Source organism: Triticum dicoccoides, chromosome 2B (assembly GCF_002162155.2).
Source record: "Triticum dicoccoides isolate Atlit2015 ecotype Zavitan chromosome 2B, WEW_v2.0, whole genome shotgun sequence".
NCBI classification, from domain to species: domain Eukaryota; kingdom Viridiplantae; phylum Streptophyta; class Magnoliopsida; order Poales; family Poaceae; genus Triticum; species Triticum dicoccoides.
The window spans coordinates 634,827,735-634,841,181 of record NC_041383.1 but is presented as its reverse complement, the minus strand read 5'-3'; the positions used below and the strand labels follow the sequence as shown (position 1 = coordinate 634,841,181).

General features: G+C 44.9%; 1 protein-coding gene across 1 annotated transcript; it reads left to right on the top strand.

Annotated features, from left to right (window-relative positions):
* Positions 1–8,286: 8,286 nt before the first annotated feature.
* Positions 8,287–9,673, top strand: LOC119365293 (expansin-B18-like; the record flags this gene model as incomplete). The annotated part of the gene is made up of 4 exons (XM_037630911.1): positions 8,287–8,440; positions 8,612–8,724; positions 8,827–9,017; positions 9,261–9,673. Coding segments are annotated over 4 exons (783 nt in total), but the record flags the coding sequence as incomplete, so codon positions are not given.
* Positions 9,674–13,447: the final 3,774 nt, after the last annotated feature.

Genomic DNA, 13,447 nt, shown 5'->3' with positions numbered 1-13,447 from the left:
CGACGCCCAATCCAAATTCGATCACCGCGCCACAACACAAGAATTGGGACACGAACAACGGGGATACTACAGCCGGCTTGGGAACCAGCATTGCGAGAGGCGCGCAGAGAATCGAGGGAGAATGGATCTTGGAAGTTGGGACAGGACGGAGTGAGGCGACTGACTATGATCACAATTACATTATTTCATTGTTTTCCGGAAATGTTAACGCCCACACGTGTGGGCGTTAGCCAACTCACCCACACGCCTCCATCACCGTCCAGTAACTTCTGCATGAATCTTGGCACGAATTAGCTGATTTTGTATGCCACGTAGGATAACTCGCGTGGGTGGTGTGTGAGAGAGGTCGCCCACACATCCGTTTTACCACACGGAGGGGCTGGTGTGTGGGCGTTTAGTAGTTCGCCCACACACCAGTTTCAGTCACGCACAAGGACTGGTGTGTGGGCAGTTTGCCATCTCGCCCACACGCCCGCCTCCTCTCCCACACCTAAGCTGCCAGTTGCCATGCGTTTTGCAGTGTACATGGCAACTGCCCTAGTGTGATTGCAAGCAGATGGCAACTCTCTTTTTTTTACCCGAACATGTCAGTTGCCATATGTTTGGCATGGTACATGGCAAACTGCCCTAGCATGCACGTAAGCAGATGGCAACTTTTTCTTTTTAAAATGGCAACTGCCCTAGCGTGCTTGTGAGCACATGGCAACTCTCTCTTTTTACCCGAACGTTTTTTTCCATGCCTTTTTTTGTAGCGCTACATTGCAACTGCCTAGTGTTAGTAGGTGGCAACTCCTAAAGTTTTGAAATCATGGCAACTGCAGTAGACCAGACCACACATGGCAACAACTGTAGTTGTCCAAAAAATGGCAATCTGGAACTTTGACCTGAGATGGCAACTGCAGTTGAGCAAACATGGCAACTGTAGTTGTCCGACATGGCAACCGTAGTTCAGCGACATGGCAACTGCACTTAAACGAACATGGACGAGGGTCCGGCCCATGGCAACTGCGGGGCGCATGGTAAAGTGTCACGTGGGGCGTGCGGGCCTGACGTACCGGGCGTGTGGGCGTTATCTATTTCGCCCACACGCACGCGTGTAAGAGGGACCGGGAGGGGAAAAAAGAGGCGTGTGGGCGCTAGTTGTTTTGCCCACACACAGACGTGTGGGCTGGTCCTCTTAGGCACCAGACAAAACGTGTGGGCAGATTTCTTAACGCCCACACGTGTGGCAGTTAGCGGCGTCCTTGTTTTATGTCTACTGGAGGGGCACTCAAGTGCATGATGATGTGTCCTAATTGCTTATTGCAGTTGCAGGGAGCTGTTGAAACCTTGCTGGAGAGGAATAGCCATATTCAGCTTCAGGATGGTTCCGTTGTGCTATTAGATGAGAAGAAATCAACAAAAGCTATTTTGACAAGTCTCCATGAGTTGTCAACAAAACCTATGTGGCGCCTCAGATTTGCATATAAATTTGTTCTCGGGGAATTTGTAACATATGGTGGCGAGTGCGGACAAGCTTTTGCTTGATCCAGTCAATTATCTAGGAATTGAAACTGACACAATATTTGTTGGTCTAGCTGTCCTAAGGGTAGGACCCGACTTACCTGCTCCCTCCTCATGCTCCCATCTGTGCTCCCACTTCATCCTACGACTATCTTTTTTCCTTTTTCCTTTCTAATCTAATCATCTCCCCCCTGATTTTAATAGGATGGGCCCAGGTCTTATTTTGTTCCAATCAAATCAAGCCATGTACGCGGGAGTATGGATGGGCACACGCGTGGGGCTCAGGCAAGTCTCGTCCCTAAGGGTAAGACTCTGCTCCTCATTATGGATATGTTTCACCTAAACAAGAGATATTTATAGAAATATTTCTTTGGAAGGTGAAGCTTCCCCAGAAAATTGAAGTCTTTTTATGGCAGATTTTGAAAAAATAAAACATTTTAATCAAAGACAATTTTAAGAAGAAACTCCAACGCATCAAAGACTAAAAGCAAAGAATCACATTCGTATTATTTACTAGGCTCATTAGTGGCATTGTACGACTCCGCAATACCCCCACCTTGAACACAAATCACTCGTTGGCTTTCGTAGCACTATCAGTTCTTTGTGGTTATCGTGGTTTCTGTTTGTTTGTAGCTCAGAAGACTTGGTACTACAAGCGAGCTTGAAGTTGACGGCCAATAGGATGGAAAACTTTTGATTCTTGTGGAGAGATCAGGTGAATATGACCAACTTTTTTATCTTCCGTTTTTGTTTTTCATCATTCAATGGGACAATTTCCAAATTCTCTTTTAATATTGTCTGGAAAGGTTATTAGTATGGATATAGGTTTGTTAAAATCAGTTAGCACATATGAGGTTGTTTGTTCAGACCCCCTTTGCCTCATGGCTACATAATTATTCGAAGTGAGATTCTCGATAGATGCCTTTCTATGAGAACGGCACAAAATTGTAATATGTCTTTGATCCTAATTAACTATTAGTTTGTCGGATGATTTCAACTTGCTATATCCCAACATACCTTTTTGTGTACCAAAAACTGTAGGAGAAGCCCTAACAGTCTATATCTCTGCATGTATATTGAAATGTAGATCGTTTCTATAGCGTTCGGACAAATGGTAGTTTGCAGGTTGAGGAGGATGTTCATTGATGATAGCGCCCAGAAGTGGGTTTAATTTCTATTGCAGCGTGTCTCTGTCCTTAGTTCAGTTTTCCTTGATCTACTTCCAGTTAATTCCTTCTCGTGTTGTGATGTTAGGGGACATACTTAACTATCGTTGATTTCCGGAGCCTGTTGATTTTCGGGAGACAGGGTATCTACTTTTAGGTCCTTTTTGTTCTCCTGATCAAGCTTGTGGTCTGTGCACGACTACTGAATTACCAAGGAGTTTCTTTTGGACGGAAAGAAAAAAAATCTAACGCTCTGTATTATGTGTTCATCTATTTTCTGCTTGCATTAGCCTTATGAATCAGAAAGCATATCCTGGTGTTCAATCACAATTGATGCTGCGGTGTATCCATACAAGCCTAATGGGCCAATACGCGGATAATTGACGCTCATCTACAATCTTCTTTTCTAACTGCGGTGTTATTTCTGCTACAATAATTGAACATTTTGGTATTACTAAAAATATAAATTCTGGTAGTTATAAATGATACCTCCCTGTTTGATCTCGGCAAGAACATATGTTCAATGTCACACATCCTGAGTCTGATGTCTGAACCATGCAATCTCTTCTTAGGATTGGAAATATGTGTCAGTCTCCTTGCCAACGGATCGGGTGCCTCGAGAAGGATCAAGCAGGGTGGAAGATTTATTTTGGCTTGTTTGCATGGAGCAGAGGGGAATGAAGGAGAAGCCATGCCAACAAGGATAGAAGATTCAAGCCTAGGCCCATTGGTCTCGAGTTGCATGCATGCATGGCATGACGGTGTGTCGCCCATTAGGCAGTGTCCAGACACTAAAGAGGCATGCACGGACACGTGCAGGACCTGCCTTCCTTATGTTAAACAAGTCGACAACATTACAAGATAAGCAACCACACGCGTGTAGGGAGTATCTTGTGGAGGACGGATCTCATGTCCAGCCCGATGAGATTAGTTTTAAAGTTTAAACATTCTTGCGCAGAAGCAGTTCAATGACAAGTTTGTTGTATGGTGGCAAGCTCATCGCCTTGGGAGTGACCACGTTCGGATGAGTTGATATCAGGTGGACACCTTGGCCATAGTTTGTTTGTGATGACATGAAGAAGGATAATCGACAACACGGGTGGTATGCCGTGTCGAAAACAAAGAGTGGACATGTGGGTGTATTGACCCATGCTTACAGGGTTAGGGACGTATGATTTTTTTGTCATCCGGTGCAACCCACGGGCATGTTTGCTAGTCAAAATAAAGAGGCTTAAATGAAACACTCGTAATCGATAAATCACGAGTGAATATAGTGCCACGCGAGGAGAAAATCAACACCGTTCGCTCCCACGTGATTCGTGCACTGACTGTACAACAAGCTTGTATATTGATTTGCCGGCAGCATATTGTTTCTGTATTAGCTATGCCATCGCAATCATATGTCCCACAAGTCAGTCGCATGCAACAAAGTCAGACACACTGAATCCCTCATCAATTACAATGGCTACCTGTAGTACAGGGTGAATTAATATTCTGCCAGTGCATTGATAATGCATGCACCCTTCTTAATGCTTGACACAGACCGTGGCATCAATATTATAAAACAATAAACATCTCAGATGAACTTTATAGTTGGATTAGCATAAAAACTTGTATGAGTTGGATTGCTTAAGCACTTTTAAGTGGGAATGGTAATTTCGTAACATAATTTCATTGGCTGCCTATTAAAAAATATCTATTTTGAAACATTTTCAAAAATAGATTTTAAAACACATATGTCTTAGTTAATGTTCTTCAAAATTCATTTTCTTACAAATCTTGAAGGGCCAAAAAAATAACATGAAATTATTTTTCTCATTCAACTTGCAATTCATATTTCAATGCAAATTCACAAAAAGCTCAGTTTGCAGTTAGTCGTCTCACAAGTCGAAAGTTTGTATGGTCACGTGCTTACTTTGTTGTAGTTAAAACCTATTTGGAAATGGGACAAAACACGTGCCCGTGTTTAAGCTGCATAACCCCAAGTTCACAATCATGCCACTGATGAGCAAGTGATTAAGTGAATACTAACAATGCATGTCATAGAAAGAAAAAAAAACATGCATCAAATTAAATCACTCTAACATAACAAAAGTCAAATTTCATCATAATCATGTTAGACCTCGCCAGCATTTCACAACCAGTCATCTTAAATGGTCTCATCAAGATGCTGCCTCTCCCCAGCCCAGCAACATAGAGAAGTTCATGAATAAAGGTTTGGTCATACTATCCAATTCATTTAAGATGCCCAACCACCAACTGATATACACGTATTTGCTGAATTAACCTACTGTGGTGTTTATGTATTCATTTAATCACTATATTAAATGCTAATCTCACAGCATGCATGGACTGCCGAGATTTCATCCTCGCGTGGCACCATGTCCCAAAAATCCGCGTCCCACTCGTAATCGCCTATTAAGCTGAAGCTCTACAGTATCTTCTCGCAAGAAAACAAGCTCTACAGTATCGACTGTAAAGAGTCGATCCTTCCTTAAAGAAAAAATATCCTTAAAAAATGAACAACGCTAACGCCCACACGTGTGGTGGGAGTCAAACCCGTCCACATGGCCACACGTCCTACAACACATAGACTGCGCCACGTCATTGCATACATGCATGTGAAAATCTTTTTGGATTTTCAGTTTTTAAAATGTTTTATCTTTTAAATGAAAAATCAAATTGAAGATCCGTTTTCACCTTTAAATCCATCGCGACGAGATCTTCGAAACTAGATCTCATATCAATATATTTCGATGATTTTTTTGGGTTAAAAGTTGCTATGTCTATTGCATATGAATTTTCATGATGTTTACACTGAAATTACCATGATATATTTCAACTATTTTCTTCTACATTTAAAAGTAAATTTTAACATATTATAAAATGGGAAATTAAGAAACTAGACTTGCCGTGAATCATAAATTAAAATTGCCATGATACGTGCACTTAAAATTGCCATGGTTCATATAAAAAATAATTTTCATGCTCAAAGTATTGGAATTACCATCATAAAAAAACTAAAATTGTCATGCTCTACAAACTAAAATTGCCACATGGTAACTTTAGTTTAAGCACTATGGTAACTATAGTATAAACATCATGGCAATTTTTGAGGAAAAAAAATTATCGAAACATATCAACATAGGGTCTAGTTTTGAAGATCTCATCGAGACGGATTTAATGGTGAAAACAGATTTTTAATTCGATTTTTTAATTAGGAGATAAAACATTTTTAAGCCGAAAACCAAAAAAAATTCCGCTGATATCATCTGTTCATACGTGGCAAAATGAGTGATGATGAAGGCGTATGGGCGACGTGCAAGATTCCACACGTATGAGCGTTATTTTTTCGTAAAAAATGAAAATAAAGGAAAACATAATAAGAATGAAAAGAAACGAAACACAACCGTCTACCGGGTCGCCAGGAGGGAGATATCCCTGCATATGCGGAAGCAGGGCCGGTGATACAACATCTCGTTACGTGCCGTTCCGTCTCACCGGGATAAATCTCCTACTAGTTTTTTTGACCTGATCACAGCACTCTACTCAACGGCCTGCGCAGTTATTGCGACCACCACGACCCGTGCAAGCTAACTCCACACGATCCACGAAACGTCGCGCGCGAGCCACAGTACGTGCAGCAGCGCGCATGTGGCCGGCGCTCGGATATCCCGGCCGGCCGGCCTAACGTGAGACTCTGGAGCGCGCGGAGACGGAATGGCGTCTACAGGGAGGGGATCGGGCCGGCAGAGCTGCCCGGAATCACGCCTTCTGCCGCTCGCCGCATGCAGGGGGACTGCCGGACCGCGGGGGCGGCGGCGGCCGGGAGCGGGTTCGCAGGAGGCTTCCGTCCGATCGGGGCAACGGACGGAGGAGCGATGATCGGGGGGAGTTGACGGGAACAGGATTCGGCGGCGGCTGATGGGTACGTGCGCGTGGATTTTGGGTAAGGCGGCAGGTTTGTTTGTTGACCCTGGAGGGAGGAAGGAGAGGGAGAGCCGTCCCGGGATTACCAAGAGCGCTCGCCACGTATCTTACGTGCCCAACCGAAATAACGGTCCCGGAATTGCCTTGTATATGTGGGTATCACTGAAATAAATTTAGAGTACTGTAGATTAGAGATTGACAAGAATGGGTGTTGTATGAACTTTAAATCACGTTGGAGTACATGCATGCTACCAAAAACTGGTTCCAGCCGAAGGTTATTTACTCATTTCACTGGCTATGTACTACGTCTAATACAGAATGCAGAAACAAAAAGGCAGGTTAAGTATAGTACGGCTTGGAAGTGCCAATTTGACATGGTCCCGATCGATCGAATTAAGGATCGGACAAGTGAGCTCCACACAAAGTACCCGCCCTATGTACTACTACCGCTAGCTAGGTTGCTAGGTACGTGCTAGTTAAGTAAATATGTACTCCTAATCACATTTCAAATGGACATAACATGTTGACTTTAGCCATGTGCCACAATCCGACGGAGCCACCGAGATCCGTTTGCATGCATGCATGTGGATGCTCACGGAGCCACAGGCCACCGTTTTGCTGCCTATAAATAGATCGCATCCATACACCCAACATAACACACACCATTCCTCATCTACTTGCCTGCTCCCAATCCTTGCAAAGCCCACGACTCATAGCAACTTTAGCCATGGCTTCCAACAGGGCCGGCCCTAGGCCATGGCGAGGAGTGCGACGGCCTAGGGCCCAGCCTCAGCAGGGGCCCATACGCTGTGCACCTATATGCTATATACAATGTATATATTTCTGCAAAAATATACTAGTGCAGAAGAGCAGCAGGCCTGGCCCATTTATTAAAAAGGAAACAAGTCACGCACAAACATCAATCCCTTCTCCTTCGCTGGCTCCTTGAATTACGCCTCGGTAGTCTCCCGTTCTTCATCTTCTTTGCCAAATATTGATTGCCCCGACTTCCTAAGAGGCCAGGCCCCAATTCCCGAAGTTAATCAATAAATTTCTTTGGTTCCTTGCATTCTATAAACAGTCCCAAGGGACCCCGACGGACCTACAACGGCAGGGACGCGAGAGCAACAACCTGCAGCATGGCCGTCCGAGCCGTGTTCATGGTGAAGGGCAGGCGGTGGAGATGTGAAGTCCAGGCACTGTTCAAGGTAAGCACCGAAGCCATTGCTCATTCATATAAGTTTTGGATCCCAATTCTTTGATCCTTGTCTGTTTATTTCTGGTATATGATGAGTTGATGTAATAAACAAAATTCATGATAAGCCATTGCTGATGTTTGACCTACTTAATTCCTCTTTTTTTTGTACGAATTGCAGTCAGGTAATTCTGCAGGTTGTGGCATTGCAAGAATTTTCATTATTGGGTAGATGGAGCATATAATTTCTTCTAATTTACTCCAAAACCAAGATTTAAGAAATCAGGTTCTCTCCTTTTTTTTGTAACAATGTTGCCAAAATAGCAATTATATGGTTGTGAGAAAAGAAAAAAGAACTAACATCTAAATCAATTAATTGAATCTCAAAACGGTGCTACATCCTTTACTAGAAGATATTTTTGCGTCTATTATAGGGGCCCATTAGATGAAGCTCGCACAAGGGCCTCTAAGATCTCAGGGCCGGCCCTGGCTTCCAAGCTCCAGCTCCCGCGCTCCTTCATTGCAATTGTGGTTCTCGCGACGGTTATCCACCCTTGCACATCCGTTGAGTTTCACCGCAAGCTCGCCAGTTGGTCTAATGCCGGCGCGACATGGTATGGCGCCGCTAATGGGGCTGGGAGTGATGGTATGTATACTTTGCAAACTGATGAGGGTTGTAATTCACTTCATTGATCACCATATTTACTTTCCAAACTGATCTATGTTAAAAAAGAAAGTATAGTCAAGCTAGAATCGATCATAGCTCATGTTTTAACATAAAATCATACATATCATGCTAATTTACATACGTGTACAGGTGGTGCGTGCGGGTACAAGGGCGCCGTCGACCAGCCACCGTTTTCGTCCATGATCGCCGCCGGCGGCCCTTCCCTCTACACATCTGGCCTTGGCTGTGGATCTTGCTACCAGGTGCATGCATGATCGGTGCCCCTTATGAAACAGACTAATAAAAACTATTAGGTCTAGCATGCATGCGTGGTTTGTGACCTTTTGTCCTACGTATTAATTTAGGTGAAATGCACTGGTAACGCCGCGTGCTCGAGCAGCCCGGTGACGGTCGTCATCACAGACCAGTGCCCCGGCGGCCCTTGCTTGGAAGAGCCGCACTTCGACCTGAGCGGGACGGCGTTCGGCGCCATGGCGAAGCCCGGCCAGGCCGACCAGCTGCGCGCCGCGGGTGTCCTCCAAATCCAGTTCACCCGGTACGCCCGCATCAGTGCACACTCTAACACTGCCCCGCTTGAAACGGCCAGGGTGCTACATGCCACATGCACCTCACGCGCCGTTGGAGCACACCTAATGATTGTTACCTTTGTCGCCATGGATAGACCACGGGCCGGCACATGTACTGTTTTCCATGCATAACTGAGATGCATCGATCGAGCTGTGTCCTTGATCCTCCGTGTTACTAACTGGTTTTTCATTACTCCGCATGTCATGTACAGAGTGCAGTGCAACTGGGATGGAGTGAAGCTAACCTTCGTCGTGGACGCCGGCTCGAACCCGAACTACTTGGCCGTGCTCGTCCAGTACCAGAACGGCGACGGGAACCTCTCGGGCGTCGAGCTCATGCAGAGCGGTGCGGCGGCGGCATGGACGCCGATGCAGCACTCGTGGGGCGCTGTCTGGAAGCTCGACGCCGGGTCGGCGCTGCAGGCGCCGCTCTCCCTCCGCCTCACGTCCAGCTCTGGCAAGAAGCTCGTCGCCAGCAACGTCATCCCGCTTGGGTGGAAGGCCGGCTCTGCGTACCAGTCGGCGGTCAATTACTAATCCACGGCGAGATGGTGCAACATGTGTGTGTGTGTGTGTGTGGTAGTTCGATGTGTAGCGCGCTGTGCTACTACGAAGAACTGAAATAACGGCGAGACGGCCGTTGAGGAGGAGGCGCTGCAAATGGGTATAGATCTCCCCTGTTGGCCGTTTAGTCAATGTTTATGTGGACGTGTAAAACATGTAATGACAGCTCGCTGCACTCTATCAGTGCCTAATACGTGCAATATATATGTGGTTTTGTTAATGCATGCGATGTGCTGCGTACCAGTGTATGTTTAATTTTGTTTATCCATGCATGTTCCTAGTCAATATACAGCCCTATAGTTCGGAATTTTTTATTTTATTTCCTAGAACTATTTATTTTTCTTAACTAGACATGGAAACTATTGAAAATGCCTCGAATGGTACAAGGCGACAAAAGGGTGCAACAATCAAGTCACATCAGTTTGTATGATCATTTGGGTCAGGATGGGCAGCTTTCTCAGGCGCAAATTCAAAAAAATGTTTAAAACATGTATTTTAAAAATGTAATAATGTATTTAAAAATGTTCATTGAGTACAAACAAATGTTTCAGAAGTATATAAATTTTTTACAATGTGTGTTGAAAAAGTTAGACAAGTATAAAAAAAAAAAGATAATAAAATAAAATCAGAAGAAGGCAATGAAAACCATAAAGAAAACCTACAAAATGGAAGGAAAAAAAATGAAAACTAAAGAAAACTTGTCAGGACCCCGATCCTGTGCCACACCGACCTAGCATGTAACACCTCATATCCCTTTGCGGCCTCACGCACGGTATTCCCACAGGTGTCGCCTTACCAGGCCCGGGACCGTTTGCGCCTTTGGCTCACGTATATGATAGCGTTGCTAGCATCCATATGACAAAGAACCCGGGCTCACATGGCTAGTCGTAAACCCAAAGTGACACTAACTTACAGGGACAGGCATACATGACCCAACAACGAACGTGTCGGTCATCAGCGAGTGAATCCGGGCTGTAGCAGGCTAACAGGACTTCGGTAGACACCGCGTGACATTTCACCGAAGGGACAGACACAGGAACGAAGAAGGACACATGCCGGCCAGCCTAAGTGTTCCGGAGCAGTAGCAAGCTACCAAGGCTCAGTGGAAGCACTAGGAGACATTTCCCGGTAAGAGAGGCTACCAAGGATAAACAACTAGATAGTCAGATCCCACACATACCAAGCATTTCAATAACATACACACAATATGCTCGATATGTGCAAATACAACATGGCATCACAACATGACTCTACAACTCAAGTATTTATTCAATAGGCTCCAGGGAGCGAGATATTACAAACATGGGTCTCACGACCCAACATTCAGAGCATACAAGTCAAAGCACATGCGGAAGCTTAACATGTCTGAGTACACACAACTACAAATGAAAAAGGTGAGAAGCCTGACTATCTAGCAGATCCTGCCAAGGCACAAGATCGTAGCTGAGGTAACAAGCTAAACGTCGAAGTCCACGTGGAACTACTAGTGAGACTAAAGTCTCTCTGCAAAAACATAAAATGGCAAACGTGAGTACAAATGTACCCAACAAGACTTACATCAGAACTATCTACATATGCATCATTATCAACAAAGGGGATTGTGGGGTTTAACTGCAGCAAGCCAGCTTTGACTCGGTGGCTATCCTGAACTACGACTGCAAGTAACTCTTTCGAGGTGGCGCACACGAGTCCACATATTCACCATATCAATACACCACTATGGATCCGCTCCCGTCTCCCTACGAGAACGCCATCCATAGCACTCACGCTTATCTTGCGTATTTTAGAGTATCCACTTTCACTTGTCTATGAACTGTTATAGGCAACACAGAAGTCCTTTATCGTGGACACGGCTATTCAAATAGATGATGTTAACCCTGCAGGGGCGTACTTCTTCATACATGTTTCCACCATTTAGCGTCTGCACACGACATGTGCTCGGCAGACTTCAAGCGAAAGCCAATGTGGGTGTAGACCACGACCTACCTAAACACTCAAGTTTCTAGTCCAGGTTTATCGCCTATTCAGGTTCCATCCGCAGGGAGTCCAGCCGAAGTTTCCCCATACGGCCCCGAACGATGTGTGCAGGGTTCCCGAGACACCAAACGGGCGCCCGGTACACCGTGCCATGTGCCTACCGCATCACAGCCCACCCATCCGGTCAGCGCTGCGCACGGCCTCCAGCATACTAAAAACGAAACTACTTGCAACTCCTGGACAAAGGACAAGGGTGATTAAGAAGTCGAGCGGGGTCATATTTCAGGGCCCAATGCATGGTAGTAGTTGTTTCATGGATCACAAACACAGAACTCAGTTCCTGAGGACGGCTTCAATGAGACAACCCACCATGTACTCCTACAAGGCCTCTCACCACTACCTTTACCAAATCATGTTCACACACTTAGTTCACACACAGTAGGACATGTTCACACACCTCTGATTCATCCCCGATGAATCAGACCTGACTCAACTCTAAGCAGTAGCAGGCATGACAAACAAGCATGAATGAGTAGGCACAACAGGGCTCAAACAACTCCTACTCATGCTAGTGGGTTTCATCTATTTACTGTGGCAATGACATGTCATGCAGAGGATAAAGGGGTTCAGCTACCGCAGCAAGTGACAGAAGAATCGTTGTTGTCCTAATGAAGTAAAAGAGAGCAGGAGCGAGAGAGTAGGATTGTATCGGAATGAACAAGGGGGTTTTGCTTGCCTGGCACTTCTGAAGATAGTATAGTTCTCCATCGATGTCATCGAACTCATCCTCGGAATCACGTCTATCGAGAGGGGACAAACACCGGCAAACAAGGAAGAACACAATCAATGCAATGCACAATATGATGCATGATCATGACATGTCAATATGCTGTGATTTGAGCTAATGCAGCTAGCAACAGATTAAATGGAGTTGGTTTGAATCCAAGATTCAAATTCAAACTCCATATGTGGATATTCAAATGCCATTCATTTCATTTGTCCTAAACAGTAGTCATAAGTTGTTCTAACATGCATGAAAATGGTACAGATGGATAGATTGGATTTTTCTGATCATTTTTCATATATCATTTATCTTATTTGGAGTCACGGTTGAATTTATATGAATTTTAGAAGTTTTGGATATTTTCTGAAATTCCTGAATTAAAAATAAATCCAGAAAAGGTTATCTGCGTCAGCATGACGTCGGGGTGACGTCAGCAGGTCAAAGGCGCCAGCCAAGGTCAAACCTGACGGCTGGGACCCACATGTCAGTGTCTAACTAATTAACCTGAGTTAATTAGCTCTAAACTAATATTAAACTAGACCAGTTAAGGCCCTGGTCCCACATGTCAGTATTAACAGGGTTAATTATGTTTAGTTAGCACTTAACCTAAATTAGCAGGGGCATGTGCCCACCTGTCAGCGACCCTAGGGAAGTCAAACAGGTTCAAAACACGGGTTAGTGGGGTCAAACCCATCGGCGACATGACGCCGGCGAGGCCAGCCATGGTGGCAAGCCTCGGGTTTGCGTCTCCGGCAACCAAACGGCCGGCGGAGGGCATCTACGTGATGCGGACACACGTCCGCATCGAGTGGTGGTGGCGGTTGGGCCTGGGTGTTGGAAATATGCCATAGAGGCAATAATAAAAGGATTATTATTATATTTCCTTGTTCATGATAATTTTCTTTTATTCATGCTATAATTGTATTATCCGGAAATCGTAATACACGTGTGAATACATAGACCACAACATGTCCCTAGTGAGCCTCTAGTTGACTAGCTCGTTGATCAACAGATAGTCATGGTTTCCTGACTATGGACATTGGATGTCATTGATAACGAGATCACATCATTAGG